The sequence below is a fragment of the Ranitomeya variabilis genome, chromosome 1, assembly GCF_051348905.1.
Source record: "Ranitomeya variabilis isolate aRanVar5 chromosome 1, aRanVar5.hap1, whole genome shotgun sequence".
NCBI lineage: Eukaryota > Metazoa > Chordata > Amphibia > Anura > Dendrobatidae > Ranitomeya > Ranitomeya variabilis.
Window position 1 is genome coordinate 1,149,888,094 of NC_135232.1, and position 25,905 is coordinate 1,149,913,998.

At 42.4% G+C, this 25,905-nt stretch overlaps 1 protein-coding gene across 2 annotated transcripts in view; it reads left to right on the forward strand.

Moving 5' to 3' along the window:
* The window catches only part of VAX2 (ventral anterior homeobox 2), a 200,668-nt gene that overhangs the window by 54,147 nt on the left and 120,616 nt on the right, over window positions 1–25,905 (forward strand). For both annotated transcript variants that reach the window (XR_013220121.1, XM_077280355.1), the window contains exon 2: window positions 25,605–25,792. Coding sequence is in view for 1 of the 2 variants with exons in the window: in XM_077280355.1 (XP_077136470.1) it covers window positions 25,605–25,792 (188 nt within the window). In the remaining variant the exon portion in view is untranslated. The remainder of the gene's footprint in view (window positions 1–25,604; window positions 25,793–25,905) is intronic.

Genomic DNA, 25,905 nt, shown 5'->3' on the forward strand with positions numbered 1-25,905 from the left:
CTGCCGTGCGCCCAAACAGTGGTTTACCCCCACATATGGGGTATCATCGTACTCAGGACAAACTGGACAACAACATTTGGGGTCCAATTTCTCCTATTACCCTTGGGAAAATAAAAAATTCCGGGCCAAAAATCATTTTTGAGGAAAGAAAAATTATTTTTTATTTTCACGGCTCTGCGTTGTAAACTTCTGTGAAGCACCTGGGGAGCACCTGGGGGTTTTAAGTGCTCACTATGCATCTAGATAAGTTCCTTGGGGGGTCTAGTTTCCAAAATGGGGTCACTTGTAGGGGAGCTCCAATGTTTAGGCACACAGGGGCTCTCCAAACGCGACATGGTGTCTGCTAACGATTGGAGCTAATTTTCCATTCAAAAAGTCAAATGGCGCGCCTCCCCTTCCGAGCCTTGCCGTGCACCCAAACAGTGGTTTACCCCCACATATGAGGTATCGGCGTACTCAGGAGAAATTGCCCAACAAATTTTAGAATCTATTTTATCCTGTTGCCCATGTGAAAATGAAAAAATTGAGGCTAAAGGAAATTTTGTGTGAAAAAAAAGTACTTTTTCATTTTTACGGATCAATTTGTGAAGCACCTGAGGGTTTAAAGTGCTCACTATGCTTCTAGATAAGTTCCTTGGGGGGTCTAGTTTCCAAAATGGGGTCACTTGTGGGGGAGCTCCAATGTTTAGGCACACGGGGGCTCTCCAAACGCGACATGGTGTCCACTAAAGATTGGAGACAATTTTTAATTCAAAAAGTCAAATGGCGCTCCTTCCCTTCCGAGCCCTGCCGTGCGCCCAAACAGTGGTTTACCTCCACATATGAGGTATCAGCGTACTCAAGACAAATTGGTCAACAAGGTTCGTGGTCCAGTTTCTCCTTTTACCCTTGGGAAAATAAAAAAATTGTTGCTAAAAGATCATTTTTGTGACTAAAAAGTTAAATGTTCATTTTTTACTTCCATGTTGCTTCTGCTGCTGTGAAACACCTGAAGGGTTAATAAACTTCTTGAATGTGGTTTTGAGCACCTTGAGGGGTGCAGTTTTTAGAATGGTGTCACTTTTGGGTATTTTCAGCCATATAGAACCCTCAAAATGACTTCAAATGTGAGGTGGTCCCTAAAAAAAATGGTTTTGTAAATTTTGTTGTAAAAATGAGAAATCACTGGTCAAATTTTAACCCTTATAACTTCCTAGCAAAAAAAAAAATTGTTTCCAAAATTGTGCTGATCTAAAGTAGACATGTGGGAAATGTTATTGATTAACTATTTTGTGTCACATAACTCTCTGGTTTAACAGAATAAAAATTCAAAATGTGAAAATTGCAAAATTTTCAAAATTTTCGCCAAATTTCCGTTTTTTTCACAAATAAACTCAGAAATTATCGACCTAAATTTACCTCTAACATGAAGCCCAATATGTCACGAAAAAACAATCTCAGAATCGTTAGGATCCGTTGAAGCGTTCCTGAGTTATTACCTCATAAAGGGACACTGGTCAGAATTGCAAAAAACGGCCAGGTCATTAAGGCCAAAATAGGCTGGGTCATGAAGGGGTTAAAGTATTTTTCGCTGCGGAGTCCGACGCTGCAGAACCTGTGGCTTTGCGCACCAGTGTTCCTCCTTTTCTAATTCTGACAACAGTCAGAGCTTCAGTATTAAGCAATCCATTAATTGTAACACGGACCATGTTGTCTTTGCCATTGAATGTACAGCATGTATCAAGCTGTACATTGGATGTACATCTCGCAAACTAAAGGTTCGTATTAACGAACATATTAATGATATTACAGGTAATAATCGTAACAATAGACATATATCCTCCGCATCCAAACACTTTATTGACGCACATAGAGGCAATCTTTCATCTCTCAAGGTTTTTGGTTTTGAAAAAATTACCTGACCGGCTCGAGGTGGCGATATGCGAAGGCATCTAATGGTGAGGGAGGCGTTCTGGATTTTTAACTTGGGTACTTGTTCTCATTTGGGATTGAATCTGATAAATCAAACAGCTTATCATTATTGAGTTTTTTGAGAAGGGAGGAAGAGAAGGAAAAAAAAAAAGGAAAAAAGAAAAGATTTTTCTTTTCTTTAATTTCATTTATTGGTCATTTCACTGTTTTCACCCATATTTTATACTTTATGTTTGGATTTTAATACTTATTGTATTTCCATTCTCTTCTCTTTTTTTCACAGTGTTAATTTTAATTAGTCAATTTTTTTTCGTGTGTGTTCTTTAATTGCACCTGTGTATTTAAGACTGGTGTGTGGCCATTTTTAAGTAAGCTTGATAAAGAACAACCGTGTTCAAAACGCGTCGCTTGCTCTTGTTCCTGTCCACCATTTTTTCAATTGTTTTTTTGATGGAATAAAGATTACTCTAAAATTTTTTTACCAGAAGTGGGGACATTTTTTCTACTTTTTGCAATTGCAACACATGAGTGGTCAGCTCGTTGTTCCGTGCACACTGGACTCCTATAAACTTCAATGGTGAGCTGGCATTACCTTTTCTGTTTTCATTTACAGTAACTATCTGACCTGGAAATGGGAATAAAGATAAATTTGTTCCAACCGTCCATGTCTTTGAACTTGGGGAAATTGGCCCAGAATTTGTCCAGATCAGTCATGAGCTTAAAGCTGACGTCATAGCCCTGCCTGTGTGGAAGATTAATCACTGCCAAGATGCTGACTGCCGCAAACCCATCTGGCGGCACAGGAGATCCCTGACCACAGACCTGGCAGGTCCTCCTTGGCACTTCTGTGCTTAAATCGCACAGCGTTTCTTCTTTTGAACGCCTGGCCGGTATAGTTGGCACCAGAGGTGAAGGACGGAGCACCACAGCTCCAGGGATTACTGGGGGGACCTGCGGGGTCACACTGGGATGACTGATGGGGTGAGGGTGTGAGCCCCCTGCAGCCTCCAACCCCATGGGTGCAGTGTGGTTATCCCCAGTCTGTGAGCCAGCATCAGGGCTCTGCTCTGCACCATCAATACACACAGTCACACATGCAATGTCTTGTTCTTGTGTTGCACATTCTGGGACTTGTGGTGCCTCTGCATGAATCTGATGTGCATGTTGCTGCTGCAATATTTGTCCCTCCTGGAAACAGAAATGTGCAGATTGTAACATGGGATAAGTCTGCTGATTCTGAAGTTCATCCTGTACAGTTTGTGACCCAAACCCGGCATCAGAGATCATGGACTCTACAACAAAATGCGGCTTGTGAGATGTGAACCGTTCCTGGTTTCTGTAGGTCTCTGCCAGGGGCCCCATCCTCCCCAGTATAAAGTCTATCCCTGTAGGTCTCTGCCAGAGGCCCATCCTCCCCAGGATACAGTCTATGTCCCTGTAGGTCTCTGCCAGGGGCCCTATCCTTCCCAGGATACAGTCTATGTCCCTGTAGGTCTCTGCCAGGGCCCCATCCTCTCCAGGATACAGTCTATGTCCCTGTAGGTCTCTTCCAGGGGCCCCATCCTCCCCAGGATACAGTCTATGTCCGTGTAGGTCTCTGTCAGGCCATCCTCCCCAGCATACAGTCTATGTCCCCGTAGATCTCTGCCAGGGGCCCCATCCTCCCCAGGATACAGTCTATGTCCCTGTAGGTCTCTCCCAGGGGCCCCATCCTCTCCAGGATACAGTCTATGTCCCCGTAGATCTCTGCCAGGGGCCCCATCCTCCCCAGGATACAGTCTATGTCCCTGTAGGTCTCTCCCAGGGGCCCCATCCTCCCCAGGATACAGTCTATGTCCCTGTAGGTCTCTGTCAGGGGCCCATCCTCCCCAGGATACAGTCTATCTCCCTGTAGGTCTCTGCCAGGGGCCCCATCCTCTCCATGATACAATCTATGTCCCTGTAGATCTCTGCCAGGGGCCCATCCTCCCCAGGATACAGTCTATGTCCCTGTAGGTCTCTGCCAGGGGCCCCATCCTCTCCAGGATACAGTCTATGTCCCTGTAGGTCTCTGCCAAGGGCCCCATCCTCTCCATGATACAGTCTATGTTCCTGTAGGTCTCTGCCAGGGGCCCCATCCTTCCCAGGATACAGTCTATGTCCGTGTAGGTCTCTGTCAGGCCATCCTCCCCAGGATACAGTCTATGTCCCCGTAGATCTCTGCCAGGGGCCCCATTCTCTCCAGGATACAGTCTATGTCCCTGTAGGTCTCTCCCAGGGGCCCCATCCTCCCCAGGATACAGTCTATGTCCCTGTAGGTCTCTGTCAGGGGCCCATCCTCCCCAGGATACAGTCTATCTCCCTGTAGGTCTCTGCCAGGGGCCCCATCCTCTCCATGATACAATCTATGTCCCTGTAGATCTCTGCCAGGGGCCCATCCTCCCCAGGATACAGTCTATGTCCCTGTAGGTCTCTGCCAGGGGCCCCATCCTCTCCAGGATACAGTCTATGTCCCTGTAGGTCTCTGCCAAGGGCCCCATCCTCTCCATGATACAGTCTATGTTCCTGTAGGTCTCTGCCAGGGGCCCCATCCTTCCCAGGATACAGTCTATGTCCGTGTAGGTCTCTGTCAGGCCATCCTCCCCAGGATACAGTCTATGTCCCCGTAGGTCTCTGCCAGGGGCCCCATCCTCCTGAGGATACAGTCTATGCCCCTGTAGGTCTCTGCCAGGGGCCCCATCCTCCCCAGGATACAGTCTATGTCCCTGTAGGTCTCTGCCAGGGGCCCCATCCTCCCCAGCATACGGTCTATGTCCCTGTAGGTCTCTGCCAGGGGCCCCATCCTGCCCAAGATACAGTCTATGTCCCTGTAGGTCTCTCCCAGTGGCCCCATCCTCCCCAGGATACAGTCTATGTCCCTGTAGGTCTCTGCCAGGGGCCCCATCCTCCCCAGGATACAGTCTATGTCCCTGTAGGTATCTGCCAGGGGCTCTGGGTGTTTGAATGCAGAAGTCTCCTTTGGTTTTACCACAGATGACTTTATGTTGTCACTGCTGGCTCCGGGCTCCACATAACTTTTAGGGTAAGTTCACACAGGGCATTTTTGCTGCTTTTTTTCTGCAGCAAAACCAGATCTTATTGGCAGGAAAGTAGCTGCACCAAAAACGCATGTTTTGGTGCATTTTTTTGCCGCATTTTTGGTGCGTTTTTTTCATGTATTATTTTTCCTCTTTGTGCATGCCAATAAAGTTGAGTGCACAAAGAGAAAAAAAAGCAACTTCCTGTAGATAGATAGAATGAATAGATAGAATGATATAATAGATAGATAGAATAGATACCGTATATACTCGAGTATAAGCCGAGACCCCTAATTTTAGCACAAAAAACTGAGAAAACTTAATGACTCGAGTATAAGCCTAGAGTGGGAAATGGAGCAGCTACCGGTAAATTTCAAAAATAAAAATAGATACAAATAAAAGTAAAATTGATTGACACATCAGTAGGTGAAGTGTTTTTGAATATCCATATTGAATCAGGAGCCCCATATAATGCTCCATACAGTTCATGATGGTCCCATAAGATGCTCCATAGAATATTATGCCCCATATGCTGCTCCATAAAGGTTGATGGCCCCATAAGATGCTACATACAATTATATGCCCCATATGCTGCTGGTGCGATTAAAAAAAATGACATACTCACCTCTCATCGCTGGGGAAGAGGTGCCAGGGTCCTGAGCATGAGGGGACATTGCGCGCTATCGGGTGTTATGGACCTGGTGGTTAGGTGCACCAGGAATGACCTGATAGTTAAACACGGAATCGGGACGAGCTCTGGGGAAATGGGAACTCTGCTGACCGCAAACCCTACTATCAACACAACTAGAAATAGCCGTGGAGCGTGCCTGACACTGCCTAGACGCCTCTTCACAGCCTAAGAGCTAACTACCCCTAAAGAAAGGAAACAAAGCCTCACTTGCCTCAGAGAAATTTCCCCAAAGGTAAAAGCAGCCCCCCACAAGTATTGACTGTGAGTTAAGAGGAAATCACAAACACAGGATGAAATAGGCTTTAGCAAAGAGAGGCCAGTCTAACTAAACAGATTGAGGATAGAAAAGGGATCTTTGCGGTCAACACAACAAACTACAAAAACCACGCAGAGTGTGCAAAAAATACCCCCGCACCGACTCACGGTGCGGTGGTGCCACTCTGCACCCCCAGAGCTTCCAGCTAGCCAGGCAGTTTCATGATAGCAAGCTGGACTAGAACTTAGCAAGAAAAACCATACGTAACAAATGAACAAGCCGGAACTTAGCTTTTGCTGGAGTAGACAGGTCCTCAGAAAGATCCAGGAGAGATCTGAGCCAGTACTAGAACATTGACAGCTGGCTTGGAGTAACGATCTGAGTGGAGTTAAATAAAGAATCCTAGCCTAGCCCTAAACGAGGGCAGCTGGGGAAGGAATCTCAGAACCAGCAGCTCCACTCACAGCCACCAGAGGGAGTCCAAGGACAGAACTCACCGAAGTACCATTCATGACCACAGGAGGGAGTTCGAGAACGGAATTCACAACAATGGGGGCCGCACTTGCGATATTCACCTCTCCCCGTTCCATCTCCGCACACCTCTGTGTCTTCTGGGTCTCTGCAGTGACTGTTCAGGTAGAGGGCGTACACTAACCACGTCATCACGCCCTCAGACCTGAACATCACAGCCAAAGGACGCGGAAGACACAGCACGGCGGTGGAACGGGGACAGGTGAATATCACATGGCTCACCCTCCTCCGTCATACTCACCCCCTCCTGGCTTGGTCCCTGCTTCTCTGATGTGATGGTCTATGGCGCCGGCAGCTTGTTCCTGTGTTCAGTGGTCATTAAAGTAATGAATATGTGCTCTACGCCAATGGGAGTCAAGTCGCGTCCATATTCATTACTTTAATGAGTGGTACCATGTCACCGCTGAACACAGGAAGAGCTTCAAGCGCCGGAGACCATCTGAGAAGCAGGGAAGTGCAGATACAGTACCGGGAGCAGGTGAGTATGATGTGACAGCCGCCACTCCCCCTCCCCCGCCGACCTCCTGGGACAATGACTCGAGTATAATCCGAGAGGGGCACTTTTAGCCTAAAAAATGGGTTGAAAATCTCGGCTTATACTCGAGTATATACGGTAGATTTCCTGCGGTATCCTCTTCACTGGCATTTTCCCATGGTCCAGAGGTTACCTCCGGTCAGGCTGTGAGGGAGCGCAGGCTCAGAGACGTCACCGCTAGTTACTGAGCCTGCGCCCTCTGCGTCTCATTCATTCCCCAGTAGCGGTCGCATTAGCAGCTTTATTTCCCCCAGATACTGCGTGGGACACTCGTTATATTGGACTGCGTTGGAACAGGGAGTATTTGTGTTTTGGTTATTATTTTTATTTCAGAAGATCGAGGGCTTCACTTGGAATGGCAGACTAATAAAATGGTAAAACTGTGGTGTTTTATTTCATTAAAAGACTTTTTTCTGCATGTGTGTGTTTATTTAACCCTTTAACTACTATTGGATTAGTAATGGATAGGTTTCTTATTGACACCTCTCCATTACTAATCCGGCTTAATTTCACCTTACAATAGGAAGGTGACATTAACCCCACATTACCCCACTTGTTACCGCTACAGGGCAGGTGGGAAGAGTCGGGCTAAGCGCCAGAATTGGCGCATCTAAGTCTACGTTCACATTTGCGGTCTGCGCCGCAGCGTCGCCGCATGCGTCATGCGCCCCTATATTTAACATGGGGGCGCATGGACATGCGTTGCACTTGCGGTTTGCGACGCATGCGTCACTGCGGCGCACGCGTCCGGGCGCAAAGGACGCAGCAAGTTGCATTTTTGCTGCGTCCAAAATCAACCAAAAAAAGGACGCATGCGTCGCAAAACGCAGCGTTTTGCATGCGTTTTGCTGCGTTTTTGTCTGCGTTGTGCGTTGCGTCGCCGACGCTGCGGCGCACAACGTAAATGTGAACGTAGCCTAATAGATGCACCTTTTCTGGGCAGCTGCAGGCTGCTATTTTTAGGCTGGGGGGCCCTATATCAATGGCCCCTTACCAGCCTGAGAATACCAGCCCCTAGCTGTCAGCTTTAGCAAAGCTGGTTGTCAAAAATGGGGGGACCCCACGCCATTTTTTTAAGTTATTTATTTAAATATTTTTTAAAAAAAGCACGAGGACCCCTCTATTTTTGATAACCAGCCTTGCTGAAGCTGACAGCTTGGGGCTGCAGCCCCCAGCTGTGAGTTTTGTCTGGCTGGTTATCAAAAATAGGGGGAACCCACGCTGTTTTTTTTTAATTATTTATTTATAGCGCAGGAGCCACAGATGAAAACTCCCATCCGCCACTCCTGCTCTCACTATAATTAGTGGCTGTAGGTGTCAGATGATGGGAGCAGTAGTCCCATCAGCTGACACCAGTAACTGGAGGTGAAGATTATACCTCCGATCACAGCTGAGCGCTCCCGCTGTCTTCTGATAGCGTGGGAACCGCGGCTCTCTGACTGGCGGGGAGGATTTCCCCGCTGATCAGAAGCGGTGTTTGCTGCGCTGTCATGCATATGCCAGCATGTCAAACACTGTAATGTCGGGGCCCCGATTCAAGTGAATGGGGTTCGGTTCTGCTTTGCCGGATGACAGGCGTTATGGACGCACCATGCAGCCTGCTATGTCACATCCGGCTGTGCTTGACTTTTCTGCAGCAAATACACTGCAAGAAAACTCAACCTGCATATTTGAAATGTGTTTTCACCATCCATGCAAGTCAATGGGTGGAAAACGCTGAAAGAAGTGACATACTCTATGTCCAAAAAATGCAGCAAAGCAGCAAAATACTGATGAGATGACACAAAAAATCAATGTGTGTGCATGAAATTTCTGAAATCTCATAGTCTTTGCTGGTACTGTAAAAAGCAGCTGAAAATTAGCATAAAAAAGCAGCAAAAAAATGCAGCAAAAACGCCCTGTATGAACTTACCCTTACTGCTGCCACCCACCTGCGACCTTGTGCGTCCTGAGCGTGCCATACTTGTCACCATGTCTCGCTGCTGCAGGTTTTCCTGCCATGTCCGCCTCTCCAGACATGTCCAGCTCTGCCCGAGTGGAGGAGTGAGCTGCACATCTGAGGTCAGTAATGGCGTCTGCTTCACCTTCTCTGTACCAGTCTGGGGCAGGTTACTGACAGAAAATTCCTTTGGGGAATTACTGGACCTTGGGCTTTGCTGCATTTCTTTACTTAGTGACACTTTTACCTCAGGTTTCCTTGTTGTTACTGGAGCTGATGCATCTTCCATAACTTTACTCACATTCACTCTGCCTTCTTCCTTCATGGAACCAGTGGAGCTTTGGCTTGCTGGTTTACATTGCTTAATGGTGGCTCTGGGATGTGTAATCCTATTAGGCCGGAGTCACATTAGAGAGGAATACGGATGAGTGCTATGCGAGAAATACGCACCGGTAGCCTTTTTCACGTTTTTTTCTGCACGTCGGAAAATCGCTCAGCGACGGGTCCTGCGCTGTCCGTCGTCGGCTATAATGGAAGCCTATGGGCTGACCGTCACACACAGGAATCCAGCGACGTATCCGTTTTTCCACTCTGAGCATGTCCGGAAGGATATTCTCTCTCTCTCATTTCCTCAAAGCCCGGAGGCTCCGGCAGCTCCATTGCCGCGATGTGGTGGCCTCCAGGAAAATGGCCGCATGCTCAGATTCAGATCTCAAATCCCGAGATCTCGGGACGAGATCTGAATCTGAGCATGCGCAGGCCCCAGCGGCCATTTTCCCGGAAGCCACCGCATCGCAGCAATGGAGCTGCCGGTGCCTCTGGGCTTTGAGGAATTGCCGGCGGAGCCCCGATGCTGCACAAAGATATACTCCAGCCGCCCCCCAGCACTGAGCCCCCACGCTGCACAAAGAGAAGCCACTGCCGCCCCCAGCACGGAGACCCCAAGCTGCACTAAGAGGAGCCGCCGCCCCCCAGCACAGAGAGTATTGCTGCCACAATGAGGTAATAGGGGGATACTCCACTTAGTCCTTTCCTGTGAGACGCCCCCTCTCTTCATCATCGGGACCACTCCCCCCCACCCACCATATGCACATTGGTCTGCACCCGCCCTATAAGACGACACCCGATGTATAAGACGACCCCCGACTTTTAAGAAGATTTTCAGGGGTTAAAAGGTCATCTTATACGCCAGAAAATATGGTATATAGACTGTATATACAGTACAGAGCAAAAGTTTGGACACACCTTCTCATTTAAAGATTTTTCGGTATTTTTCATGACTGTGAAAATTGTAAATTGACACTGAAGGCATCAAGACTATGAATTAACACATGGGAAATTATATGCTTAACAAAAAAATGTGAAACAACTGAAAATATGTCTTATATTCTAGGTTCTTCAAAGTAGCCACCTTTTGCTTTGATGACTGTTTTGCACACTCTTGGCATTCTCTTGATGGGCTTCAAGAAGTAGTTACCGGGAAATGGTCTTCCAACAATCGTGAAGGAGTTCCCACAGATGCTTAGCACTTGTTGGCCCTTTTGCCTTCACTCTGCGGTCCAGCTCACCCCAAACCACCTCGATTGTGTTCAGGTCTGGTGACTGTGGAGGCCAGGTCATCCGGCGTAGCACCCCATCACTCTCCTTCTTGGTCAAATAGCCCTTACACAGCCTGGAGGTGTGTTTGGGGTCATTGTCCTGTTGAAAAATAAATGATGGTCCAACTAAACGCAAACCGGATGGAACAGCATGCTGCTGCAAGATGCTGTGGTAGCCATGCTGGTTCAGTATGCCTTCAATTTAGAATATTTTGAATAAATCCTCAACAGTGTCACCAGCAAAGCACCCCCACACCATCACACCTCCTCCTCCATGCTTCACGGTGGGAACCAGGCATGTAGAGTCCATCCGTTCACCTTTTCTGCGTCGCACAAAGACACGGTGGTTGGAACCAAAGATCTCAAATTTGGACTCATCAGACCAAAGCACAGATTTCGTCTGGCCTAATGTCCACTCCTTGTGTTATTTAGCCCAAACAAGTCTCTTCTGCCTGTTGCCTGTCCTTAGCAGTGGTTTCCTAGCAGCTATTTTACCATGAAGGCCTGCTGCACAAAGTCTCCTCTTGAGGCCGGGGTCACACTAGACCGTAATACGGACGAGTGCTATGCGATAAAAAATCGCATAGCACTCGGCACAATGTTAATCTATGGTGCAGCTCCCATCATCCGATATTTTCTCCACCGTATTTCGGATCCGAGGGAACTCGCAGCCTGCTGCGATTGTCAGCGTATCTCGGCCGAGACTCGCCAATGCAAGTCTATGGGTGCGAGAAAAAATCGGATTACACACGGACCATGCGTGTGCATTGCGAGAAATACGCAGCGGTGTTCTATAGAAAAGCTGGTAATTCAATTGCCGGCTTTGCATTTCTCCTGCACAAACCCGACAGGATATGAGACATGGTTTACATACAGTAAACCATCTCATATCCCCATTTTTTTTGCATATTCCACACTACTAATGTTAGTAGTGTGTGTATGCAAAATTTCAGCGCTGTAGCTGCTGAAATAAAGGGTTAAATGGCGGAAAAAATTGGCGTGGGCTCCCGCGCAATTTTCTCCGCCAGAATGGTAAAGCCAGTGACTGAGGGCAGATATTAATAGCCAGGAGAGGGTCCATGGTTATTGGCCCCCCCGTGGCTAAAAACATCTGCCCCCAGCCACCCCAGAAAAGGCACATCTGGAAGATGCGCCTATTCTGGCACTTGGCCACTCTCTTCCCACTCCCGTGTAGCCGTGGGATATGGGGTAATGAAGGGTTAATGGCACCTTGCTATTGGAAGGTGACATTAAGCCAGATTAATAATGGAGAGGCGTCAATTATGACACCTATCCATTATTAATCCTATTGTTGGAAAGGGTTAAAAAACACACACACACATGATTTAAAAGTAGTTTAATGAAATAAACACAGCGGTTGTTGTAATAATTTATTGTTCTCGCAATCCATCAGGACCACCCTCGCTTGGAAAAATAATAAACGCACAAGATACATACCTTCTGGTGAACCGTCTCGTCCCACGAAGTAATCCATCTGAAGGGGTTAACTAATATTACAAGCAGGAGCCCTGCAAATGCAGCTGTGCTCCGTGCCTGTAATCCCCGGCGAATGAATGAAATGTAGGTCATTGACCTACATTTCCTTCAGTCGCGGTGAGGCGCCCCCTGGTGGATGTCCTCGTATGACCTGGAGCGTGGGAAAAAGTTCCCAGGCTGCAGTTCATGAGAACATCCAGCAGAGGGCGCCTCACCGCGACTGAAGGAAATGTAGGTCAATGACCTACATTTCATTCATTCGCCGGGGATTACAGGCACGGAGCACAGCTGCATTTGCAGGGCTCCTGCTTGTAATATTAGTTAACCCCTTCAGATGGATTACTTCGTGGGACGAGACGGTTCACCAGAAGGTATGTATCTTGTGCGTTTATTATTTTTCCAAGCGAGGGTGGTCCTGATGGATTGCGAGAACAATAAATTATTACAACAACCGCTGTGTTTATTTCATTAAACTACTTTTAAATCATGTGTGTGTGTGTTTTTTAACCCTTTCCAACAATTGGATTAATAATGGATAGGTGTCATAATTGACGCCTCTCCATTATTAATCTGGCTTAATGTCACCTTCCAATAGCAAGGTGGCATTAACCCTTCATTACCCCATAGCCCACCGCTACAGGGAGTGGGAAGAGAGTGGCCAAGTGCCAGAATAGGCGCATCTTCCAGATGTGCCTTTTCTGGGGTGGCTGGGGGCAGATGTTTTTAGCCACGGGGGGGCCAATAACCATGGACCCTCTCCTGGCTATTAATATCTGCCCTCAGTCACTGGCTTTACCATTCTGGCGGAGAAAATTGCGCGGGAGCCCACGCCAATTTTTTCCGCCATTTAACCCTTTATTTCAGCAGCTACAGCGCTGAAATTTTGCATACACACACTACTAACATTAGTAGTGTGGAATATGCAAAAAAAATGGGGATATGAGATGGTTTACTGTATGTAAACCATGTCTCATATCCTGTCGGGTTTGTGCAGGAGAAATGAAAAGCCGGCAATTGAATTACCGGCTGTTCACAGATATCGCACTGAATGAAATATAAATACAGAATATATATATATGTGTCTCAATGATATATATATATATATATATATATATACTGTATATATGTTTTCCCGAACATTTGAACACATAAATCCATTAGATGTTGGTTTTGCAAGCTTGCGAGAAAATCTCGGCATACGGATGCCATACGGATGTCACACGGATGTCACACGGATCATTTGATGCGAGGAAATCGCATCCTCGCACTGCACACGGATCACTGTTTTTGAAACATTTGTGCGATTCTCGGCCGTGAAAAACGGACCGTTTTTTTATACGTTAAGTGTGTCCCCGGCCTAACAGTTGTTGTAGAGATGTGTCTGCTGCTAGAACTCTGTGTGGCATTGACCTGGTCTCTAATCTGAGCTGCTGTTAACCTGCGATTTCTGAGGCTGGTGACTCGGATAAACTTATCCTCAGAAGCAGAGGTTGTCACGTCTGCTGTACCTGCCGCCGTGCTTGTCTCTTCCGTCTTCGCTCGCCGGTATACTCACTGGCTCCTCCGCGCTCTCCCTGCAGCCTCGCGTCCTCCCTCTTCCTGAGTACCCTCTTCTTCCTGGTTCACGTCGGTTGCGCGTGCGCACCTCACGCTCCTGCTCCCTCTGCGCACGCGCACTTCCTCCTTTTGTTTTACAGGCGTTCCGTGCCTCCACTCCTGGATCCTGACCCGGAAGTCCCCTTGCACGTCTGGTATTTAAGGTTACTCCTTCCTCTATCCCTTGCCTGTCTGTCATTTGTGCTCTTTTGACCCAGGTCCTCCTTTGTCTCTGCTCGATCTGTCCTGTGTCTCTTTCAGCCCAGCCAGCCTAGCTTCCCCACCATCCCTAGCTTTCCTTGCCTTGCCGTCCTGCTCAGTCCGTCCTGTTACCACTCCATCCCTTCTCTATCTAGTGTCGCCTTCCTACCCCGTTACCGCTTTCCTCCCTGCTTCTCCAGTTTTCCTCGTGTCTCTACCATACCAATCCGCCCTGCGTCCCGTTACCCCTAGTCTTTCTTATCCATAGCTCTTTTCTTTGGGATCTCCTACTGCTTGTCCCCTGGTGCCAGCTTCCGTAGCGATAGTCTCCCTCGGGCCTGCCCTAATACTCCCTGTATAGGGGGTGGTCTATCTGGCTAGCTCACCCGTGGGAGGTTCATTGCCGTGGATCTGCGGGTTCACTCTTGGAGTTCTAGGTATCTCACAGAGGTGACTCTTGGTCTTCCTTTCCTGGGGTGGTCCTCATGTGAGCCAGTTTCTTTGTAGCGCTTAATGGTTTTTGCAACTGCACTTGGGGACACTTTCAAAGTTTTCCCAATTTTTCGGACTGACTGACCTTCATTTCTTAAAGTAGTGATGGACACTCGTTTTTCTTTACTTAGCTGCTTTTTTCTTGCCATAATACAAATTCTAACAGTCTATTCAGTAGGACTATCAGCTGTGTATCCACCAGACTTCTGCTCAACACAACTGATGGTCCCAATTCCATTGATAAGGCAAGAAATCCCACTTATTACACCTGACAGGGCACACCTGTGAAGTGAAAACCATTCCCAGTGACTACCTCTTGAAGCTCATCAAGAGAATGCCAAGAGTGTGCAAAGCAGTCATCAAAGCAAAAGGTGGCTACTTTAAAGAACCTAGAATATAAGACATATTTTCATTTGTTTCACACTTTTTTGTTAAGTATATAATTCCACATGTGTTAATTCATAGTTTTGATGCCTTCAGGGTGAATTTACAATTTTCATACTCATGAAAATACCGAAAAATCTTTAAATGAGAAGGTGTGTCCAAACTTTTGCTCTGTACTGTATATACAGTCTATATACCATATTTTCTGGCGTATAAGATGACCTTTTAACCCCTGAAAATCTTCTTAAAACGTTTGCTCTGTACTGTATGTTTTCGCGAATATTTGAGCCCATGGATCCATTATATGTCCATTTTGCAAGCAGGCGCGTACGGATGCCATACGGATACTTTTTGGAGAGAAAAATCGCAACCTCGCATTGAATACAAATCACTGTTTAGGAACTTTTCTGCGTATCTCGGCCTCAAAAAACGGACCGTATTTTATATGTTAGGTCTGACCTCGGCCTTAGTTATATTCCTGTACATAGGAGCAGTATTATAGCAGTTATATTCTTGTACATAGGGTCAGTGTTATAGTAGTTATATTCTTGTACATAGGAGCAGTATTATAGTAGTTATATTCCTGTACATAGGGGCAGTATTATAGTAGTTATATTCTTGTACATAGGGGTAGTATTATAGTAGTTATATTCTTATACATAGGAGCAGTATTATAGTAGTTATATTCTTGTACATAGGAGCAGTATTATAGTATTTATATTCTTGTACATAGGAGCAGTATTATAGTAGTTATATTCTTGTACATAGGAGCAGTATTATAGTAGTTATATTCTTGTACATAGGGGCAGTATTATAGTAGTTATATTCTTGTACATACGGGCAGTATTATAGTAGTTATATTCTTGTACATAGGAGCAGTATTATAGTAGTTATATTCTTGTACATAGAAGCAGTATTATAGTAGTTATATTCTTGTACAAAGGAGCAGTATTATAGTAGTTATATTCTTGTACATAGGGGCAGTATTATAGTAGTTATATACTTGTACATAGGGGCAGTATTATAGTAGTTATATTCTTGTACATAGGGTAAGTATTATAGTAGTTATATTCTTGTACATAGTGGCAGTATTATAGTAGTTATATTCTTGTACATAGGGGCAATATTATAGTAGTTATATTCTTGTATATAGAAACAGTATTATAGTAGTTATATTCTTGTATATAGGGGCAGTATTATAGTAGTTATATTCTTGTACATAGGGGCAGTATTATAGTAGTTATATTCTTGTACATAGGGTCAGTATTATAGTAGTTATATTCTTGTACAAAGGAGCAGTATTATAGTAGTTATATTCTTGTACATAGGGGCAGTATTATAGTAGTTATATTCTTGTACATACGGGCAGTATTATAGTAGTTATATTCTTGTACATAGGAGCAGTATTATAGTAGTTATATTCTTGTACATAGAAGCAGTATTATAGTAGTTATATTCTTGTACATAGGAGCAGTATTATAGTAGTTATATCCTTGTACATAGGGGCAGTATTATAGTAGTTATATTCTTGTACATAGGGTAAGTATTATAGTAGTTATATTCTTGTACATACGGACAGTATTGTAGTAGTTATATTCTTGTACATATGGGCAGTATTGTAGTAGTTATATTCTTGTACATAGTGGCAGTATTATAGTAGTTATATTCTTGTACATAGGGGCAATATTATAGTAGTTATATTCTTGTATATAGAAACAGTATTATAGTAGTTATATTCTTGTATATAGGGGCAGTATTATAGTAGTTATATTCTTGTACATAGGGGCAGTATTATAGTAGTTATATTCTTGTACATAGGGGCAGTATTATAGTAGTTATATTCTTTTACATAGGGGCAGTATTATAGTAGTTATATTCTTGTACATAAGGGGCAGTATTATAGTAGTTATATTCTTGTACATAGGGGGCAGTATTATAGTAGTTATATCCTTGTACATAGGGGCAGTATTATAGTAGTTATATTCTTGTACATAGGAGCAGTATTATAGTAGTTATATTCTTGTACATAGAAGCAGTATTATAGTAGTTATATTCTTGTACATAGGAGCAGTATTATAGTAGTTATATCCTTGTACATAGGGGCAGTATTATAGTAGTTATATTCTTGTACATAGGGTAAGTATTATAGTAGTTATATTCTTGTACATACGGACAGTATTGTAGTAGTTATATTCTTGTACATATGGGCAGTATTGTAGTAGTTATATTCTTGTACATAGTGGCAGTATTATAGTAGTTATATTCTTGTACATAGGGGCAATATTATAGTAGTTATATTCTTGTATATAGAAACAGTATTATAGTAGTTATATTCTTGTATATAGGGGCAGTATTATAGTAGTTATATTCTTGTACATAGGGGCAGTATTATAGTAGTTATATTCTTGTACATAGGGTAAGTATTATAGTAGTTATATTCTTGTACATACGGACAGTATTGTAGTAGTTATATTCTTGTACATATGGGCAGTATTGTAGTAGTTATATTCTTGTACATAGTGGCAGTATTATAGTAGTTATATTCTTGTACATAAGGGGCAGTATTATAGTAGTTATATTCTTGTACATAGGGGGCAGTATTATAGTAGTTATATCCTTGTACATAGGGGCAGTATTATAGTAGTTATATTCTTGTACATAGGGTAAGTATTATAGTAGTTATATTCTTGTACATACGGACAGTATTGTAGTAGTTATATTCTTGTACATATGGGCAGTATTGTAGTAGTTATATTCTTGTACATAGGGGCAGTATTATAGTAGTTATATTCTTTTACATAGAAGCAGTATTATAGTAGTTATATTCTTGTACATAGGGTAAGTATTATAGTAGTTATATTCTTGTACATACGGACAGTATTGTAGTAGTTATATTCTTGTACATATGGGCAGTATTGTAGTAGTTATATTCTTGTACATAGGGGCAGTATTATAGTAGTTATATTCTTGTACATAGGGGCAGTATTATAGTAGTTATATTCTTGTATATAGAAACAGTATTATAGTAGTTATATTCTTGTTTATAGGGGCAGTATTATAGTAGTTATATTCTTGTACATAGGGGCAGTATTATAGTAGTTATATTCTTGTACATAAGGGGCAGTATTATAGTAGTTATATTCTTGTACATAGGGGGCAGTATTATAGTAGTTATATCCTTGTACATAGGGGCATTATTATAGTAGTTATATTCTTGTACATAGGGTAAGTATTATAGTAGTTATATTCTTGTACATACGGACAGTATTGTAGTAGTTATATTCTTGTACATATGGGCAGTATTGTAGTAGTTATATTCCTGTACATAGGGGCAGTATTATAGTAGTTATATTCTTGTACATAGAAGCAGTATTATAGTAGTTATATTCTTGTACATAGGGTAAGTATTATAGTAGTTATATTCTTGTACATACGGACAGTATTGTAGTAGTTATATTCTTGTACATACGGGCAGTATTGTAGTAGTTATATTCTTGTACATAGGGGCAGTATTGTAGTAGTTATATTCTTGTACATAGGGGCAGTATTATAGTAGTTATATTCTTGTACATAGGGGCAGTATTATAGTAGTTATATTCTTGTATATAGAAACAGTATTATAGTAGTTATATTCTTGTTTATAGGGGCAGTATTATAGTAGTTATATTCTTGTTCATAGGGGCAGTATTATAGTAGTTATATTCTTGTACATAGGGTAAGTATTATAGTAGTTATATTCTTGTACATACGGACAGTATTGTAGTAGTTATATTCTTGTACATATGGGCAGTATTGTAGTAGTTATATTCTTGTACATAGTGGCAGTATTATAGTAGTTATATTCTTGTACATAGGGGCAGTATTATAGTAGTTATATTCTTGTACATAAGGGGCAGTATTATAGTAGTTATATTCTTGTACATAGGGGGCAGTATTATAGTAGTTATATCCTTGTACATAGGGGCAGTATTATAGTAGTTATATTCTTGTACATAGGGTAAGTATTATAGTAGTTATATTCTTGTACATACGGACAGTATTGTAGTAGTTATATTCTTGTACATATGGGCAGTATTGTAGTAGTTATATTCTTGTGCATAGGGGCAGTATTATAGTAGTTATATTCTTGTACATAGGGTAAGTATTATAGTAGTTATATTCCTGTACATACGGACAGTATTGTAGTAGTTATATTCTTGTACATATGGGCAGTATTGTAGTAGTTATATTCTTGTACATAGGGGCAGTATTATAGTAGTTATATTCTTGTATATAGAAACAGTATTATAGTAGTTATATTCTTGTTTATAGGGGCAGTATTATAGTAGTTATATTCTTGTACATAAGGGGCAGTATTATAGTAGTTATATTCTTGTACATAGGGGGCAGTATTATAGTAGTTATATTCTTGTACATAGGGTAAGTATTATAGTACTTATATTCTTGTACATACGGACAGTATTGTAGTAGTTATATTCTTTTACATAGGGGCAGTATTATAGTAGTTATATTCTTGTACATAAGGGGCAGTATTATAATAGTTATATTCTTGTGCATAGGAGCAGTATTATAGTAGTTATATTCTTGTACATAGGGGCAGTATTATAGTAGTTATATTCTTGTACATAGGGGCAGTATTATAGTAGTTATATTCTTGTACATAGGGGCAGTATTACAGTAGTTATATTCTTGTGCATAGGGGCAGTATTATAGTAGTTATATTCTTGTACATAGGGGGCAGTATTATAGTAGTTATATTCTCGTACATAGGGGCAGTATTATAGTAGTTATATGCTTGTGCATAGGGGCAGTATTATAGTAGTCATATTCTTGTACATAGGGGCAGTATTATAGTAGTTATATTCTTGTACATAGAGGCAGTATTATAGTAGTTATATCCTTGTACATAGGGTCAGTATTATAGTAGTTTTATTCTTGTACATACGGGCAGTATTGTAGTAGTTATATTCTTGTACATAGGGGCAGTATTGTAGTAGTTATATTCTTGTACATAGGGGCAGTATTATAGTAGTTATATTCTTGTACATAGGGGGCAGTATTATAGTAGTTATATTCTTGTACATAGGAGCTGTATTATAGAAGTTATATTCTTGTACATAGAGGCAGTATTATAGTAGTTATATTCTTGTACAAAGGAGCAGTATTATCTATATATATAATTGTCTAAGGGTTTGTCTGTCTGTATGTCTGTCCTGGAAATCCCGCGTCTCTGATTGGTCGAGGCCGCCTGGGCCTCGACCAATCAGCGACGGGCACAGCATGGCGACGATGATGTCATAAAGGTTGCCTCGACCAATGAGCAACAGGCACAGTCTGCCGCGAATTCGCCTCGACCAATCAGCGACGGGCACAGTATCGACGTAGATGTCATAATGGTTGCCATGGCGACAATGATGTCATAAAGGTTGCCTCGACCAATCAGCGATGGGCACAGTCTGCCGCGAATTCGCCTCGACCAATCAGCGACGGGCACAGTATCGACGTAGATGTCATAATGGTTGCCATGGAGACAATGATGTCATAAAGGTTGCCTCGACCAATCAGCGACGGGCACAGTCTGCCGCGAATTCTGGAATCATCATTGTCCATATACTACGGGGACATGCATATTCTAGAATACCCAATGCATTAGAATCGGGCCACAATCTAGTAGTAGTTATATTCTTGTACATAGGGGCAGTATTATAGTAGTTATATTCTTGTACATACGGGCAGTATTATAGTAGTTATATTCTTGTACATAGGAGCAGTATTATAGTAGTTATATTCTTGTATATAGGAGCAGTATTATAGTAGTTATATTCTTGTATATAGAAACAGTATTATAGTAGTTATATTCTTGTATATAGAAACAGTATTACAGTAGTTATATTCTTGTACATAGGGGCAGTATTATAGTAGTTATATTCTTGTACATAGGGGCAGTATTATAGCAGTTATATTCTTGTACATAGGAGCAGTATTATAGTAGTTATATTCTTGTACATAGGAGCAGTATTATAGTAGTTATATTCTTGTACATAGGAGCAGTATTATAGTAGTTATATTCTTGTACATAGGGGCAGTATTATAGTAGTTATATTCTTGTATATAGAAACAGTATTATAGTAGTTATATTCTTGTACATAGGGGCAGTATTATAGTAGTTATATTCTTGTATATAGAAACAGTATTACAGTAGTTATATTCTTGTACATAGGGGCAGTATTATAGTAGTTATATTCTTGTACATAGGGGCAGTATTATAGCAGTTATATTCTTGTACATAGGAGCAGTATTATAGTAGTTATATTCTTGTACATAGAGGGCAGTATTATAGTAGTTATATTCTTGTACATAGGGGCAGTATTATAGTAGTTATATTCTTGTATATAGAAACAGTATTATAGTAGTTATATTCTTGTACATAGGGGCAGTATTATAGTAGTTATATTCTTGTATATAGAAACAGTATTACAGTAGTTATATTCTTGTACATAGGGGCAGTATTATAGTAGTTATATTCTTGTACATAGGGGCAGTATTATAGCAGTTATATTCTTGTACATAGGAGCAGTATTATAGTAGCTATATTCTTGTACATACGGGCAGTATTGTAGTAGTTATATTCTTGTACATAGGGGCAGTATTATAGTAGTTATACTCTTGTACATAGGGGCAGTATTATAGTAGTTATATTATTGTACATAGGGGCAGTATTATAGTAGTTATATTCTTGTACATAGGAGCAGTATTATAGTAGTTATATTCTTGTACATACGGGCAGTATTGTAGTAGTTATATTCTTGTACATAGGGGCAGTATTATAGTAGTCATATTCTTGTACATAGGGGCAGTATTATAGTAGTTATATTCTTGTTCATAGGGGCAGTATTATAGTAGTTATGTTCTTGTACATACGGGCAGTATTGTAGTAGTTATATTCTTGTACATAGGAGCAGTATTATAGTAGTTATATTCTTGTACATAGGAGCAGTATTATAGTAGTTATATTCTTGTACATAGGAGCAGTATTATAGTAGTTATATTCTTGTACATAGGGAGCAGTATTATAGTAGCTATATTCTTGTACATAGGAGCAGTATTATAGTAGTTATATTATTGTACATAGGAGCAGTATTATAGTAGTTATAGTCTTGTACATAGGAGCAGTATTATAGTAGTTATATTCTTGTACATAGGGGCAGTATTATAGTAATTATATTCTTGTACAATGGTGCAGTATTATAGTAGTTATATTCAGTTGCAGTATACTGCTATGGGTGTGCATAATACTACTATGGGGGTGCATTGTACTAAATATGACTGAGGTTCATTTCACTACTGTTGGGGTGTATTATACTGCTATATATGTGGTGAATTATTATATATGACTATGGGGATGCATTTTACTACTATTTATGACTATGTGATGCGATATACTGTATATTATATACAGAGGTCCTGCGTATAATGTCACTGTTTATCCTTGTATTACCTGTACGCTTGCACTATATACATAGCTCCTATGTATAATGTCACTAGTGATCACTATATTATCTGTACACTATATACAGAGCTCCTATGTATAATGTAAGTGGCGATTATGTTTCCACCTCCATGCTTGACAGTGGGGACGGTGTTCTTTGGGTCATAGGCAGCATTTCTCTTCCTCCAAACATGGGGAGTTGAGTTAATGGCAAAGACCTCAATTATTGTTCCATCTGACCACAGCACCTTCTCCCAATCACTCACAGGATCATCCAGATGTTCATTGGCAAACTTCAGACGGGCCTGCACATGTGCCTTCTTGAGCAGGGGGACCTTGCGGGTACTGCAGGAGTTTACACCTTTACGGTGTAATGTGTTACCAATGGTTTTCTTGGTGACTGTGGTCCCAGCTGTCTTGAGATCATTAACAACTGCCGCCCGTGTAGTTTTAGGCTGATCTCTCACCTTCCTCATGATCAAGGATACCCCACGAGGTGAGATTTTGCATGGTGCCCCAGATCGATGTTGATTCGCAGTCATTTTCTATTTCTTTCATTTTCTTACTATTGCACCGACAGTTGTCTCCCTCTCACCCAGGGTCTTATTTATGGTTTTGTAGCCCAGTCCAGCTTTGTGCAGGTCTGTGATCTTGTCCTTGACATCCTTATAAAGCTCTTTGGTCTTGCCCATGTTGTAGAGGTTAGAGTCTGACTGATTAATTGAGTCTGTGGACAGGAGTCTTTTATAAAGGTGTCTATGTAAGACAGCTATCTTTAATGCAGGTAAAGAGCTGATTAGTAGCGTCTAACTGGTCTGTAGGAGCCAGAACTCTTAATGGTAGGGAGGGGTTCAAATACTTATTTTTGTCTGCGAAATGCAAATTAATTTATATAATTTATACAATGTGATTTTCTGGACTTTATTTTCGATATTCTACCTCACAATGTTAAAATTATCCTACCCTTAAAATTATAGACTGTTCATGTCTTTGTCAGTGGGCAAGCTCATACAATCAGCAAGGGATCAAATACTTATTTCCCCCACTGTACACTATACACTATATACAGAGCTTCTATGTATAATGTCACTGGTGATCACTGTATTACCTGTACACTGACACTATACACAGAGCTCCTGTGTATAATGTCACTGGTGATCACTGTATTAGCTGTACACTATACACTAAATGCAGAGCTCCTATGTATAATGTCACTGGTGATTATTGTATTACCTGTGCATTATATACAGAACTTCTGTGTGTAATGTCACCAGTGATCACTGTATTATTTGTGCAGTGAGAGTATACACAGCGCTCCCGTGTATAATGTAATTGGTGAACATTTTATTGTTTGTACACTATATACAGAGCTCCTGTGTATAATGTCACTGGTGATCACGGTATTATCTGTACACTATACACTATATACAGAGATCCTGTGTATAATGTAATTGATTATCCCTGTATTCCCTGTACACTGACAGTATATACAGAGCTCCTGTGTATAATGTCACTGGTGATTCCTGTATTAACTGTAGACTGACAATATATACAGAGCTCCTGTGTATGTCACCGGTGATCACTGTATTATGTGTACATTTACACTATACACTATGTACTATATACAAAGCTCATGTATTTAATGGCACTTATGGTAAAATTACTGTGTTTTTTTTTAGCAATGATCAGTACTGTAGTATTTGGTCACTGTGGTTGTAATATGTGGTCCAGCCATGGTGTGGTGGTATTTATACCTTGTTTGTGGTATTACTCGGACTCTATGTGGTCATAGTGTGTTCTGGTCATGGTGTGGTTGTATTTGTCCCTTGTATGTGGTATTATAGGTCACTATGTGGTGGTAATATGTGGTCCAGCCATGGTGTGGCGTATTTGTGCTTTGTGGTATTATTTGGTCACTATCTTGTGGTAATATGTAGTCTGGTCATGGTGTGACTTTACTTGTCCCTTGTATGTGGTATTATTGTTCATTTTTAAAAAATGTATGTGACACACTCCCTTAAAGGAACATAAATAAAAATATACCTGCATATTTTAACAAACATTTAATAGGTTAGAGTAGGGTAGGGCCCAGCCAAAAGAGTCTACCGTGTTGTGGTGGCGGCTAAAAAAATCTTTTAGCCAAAGCAAAAGCTGCTGGTTAACTATGTGATCTGGTGTTAGATGGGAACTGATAATGTGTATTTGGTGAGGACATGGAGCAGATGTGGAGTTTTTCTATGAGTAGGCGGTAGTACTGTGGAAGGTTCGAGGTTTGGAGGCGGACATGGGGTAGAGCCTGGGTGGAGTCTCAAGGGGGCCCAAAAATGTTTCCAGTATTGGTCCCCGAAATTCCTGGTGGCAGCTCTGCTTACAGTATCCTCTTTTTCTGGGGTTCTGAGATGGGCATCTCTGGACCACCAGACCAGTCTGAGACTCCTGACTTGAGGTAGGCAGAAGTGACACTGAGGCTCCACCCTTACAGGATCCTTCTGGTAGCCTGCTATGTGTCAGTAACTGGTCCTGTTATCTCTCTGGATGATAAGGGTCCAGAAGACAGGGTGTTTCTTGTGTTCTGAGCTCTCTGGCTGTGTGTGAAATTGGCTACGTAGGATGTCCTCCCGCGGAATAACAACCCTTTCCTGTTTGTCTGACAGGCTGCGGACTCAACTTTCCCACCACCTTGACAAACTATGAATACTACGTTCCGGCCGCTCTGACAGGCAGTGGGACAGACTTTCCCACCATCCTACCAGACCAGGTACCCTACTCTCCCAACCCCTGATAGGCTGAGGATTCTACTTTTCACTCACACTGACCACCTTCAATGTCCTTGAATCTGTTTGATGACAGAGTACACAGTGCTGCTCTGGATTCAGTCACCTTCAATGTCCCTGCCTCTGCTTGTGACATGGGATAGTGCACAGTGCTGCTCTGGATTCAGCCACCTTCAATGTCCATGCCTCTGCTTGTGACATGGGAGAGTGCACAGTGCTCTTTTGGATCCAGCCACCTTCAATGTCCCTGCCTCTGCTTGTGACTTGGAGAGTGCACAGTGCTCTTCTGCATCCAGCTGCTTTCAATCTCTCTGCCTCTGCTTGTGATATGGAGAGTGCATAGTGCTCTTCTGGATCCAGCCACCTTCAATGTCCATGCCTCTGCTTGTGACATGCGAGAGTGCACAGTTCAGACCAGCGATTGTCAATCATCAGGAATACAGTCCCCTAGCAAGCAAGAAGCAGGGAGGCTATGCATTGGCTCAATCCTGAAGACGGGTAATGAGAATAACCCTTTAACCCTATTTCATCTAAAAAATAAAAAAGGGAAAGTGTGTCAAATTGATCTCTATGTCCATCGGCTGATGGAATCAGTGAAAAGTGCGTTCTCTTTTCATTTTAATGTCATCTCCTTCTCTTTTTTTTTTCATCTAGATGCCAAAGGGACAATCCGGGAGATTGTTCTCCCAAAAGGCCTGGATCTGGACCGGCCAAAGCGCACCAGAACCTCCTTCACTGCGGAGCAGCTGTACCGGTTGGAGCTGGAGTTCCAGAGGTGCCAGTATGTGGTTGGCAGAGAAAGGACAGAATTGGCAAGACAGCTCAACTTGTCAGAAACACAGGTGAGAATGATGATTTTGTCTACGACTATCATCAATGAGATAAAGCAGGTGAATGGAGCCCTGATAGTCATCATCCTCTGTATACAGGATTCTACATTACTCTTCGCGTGCAT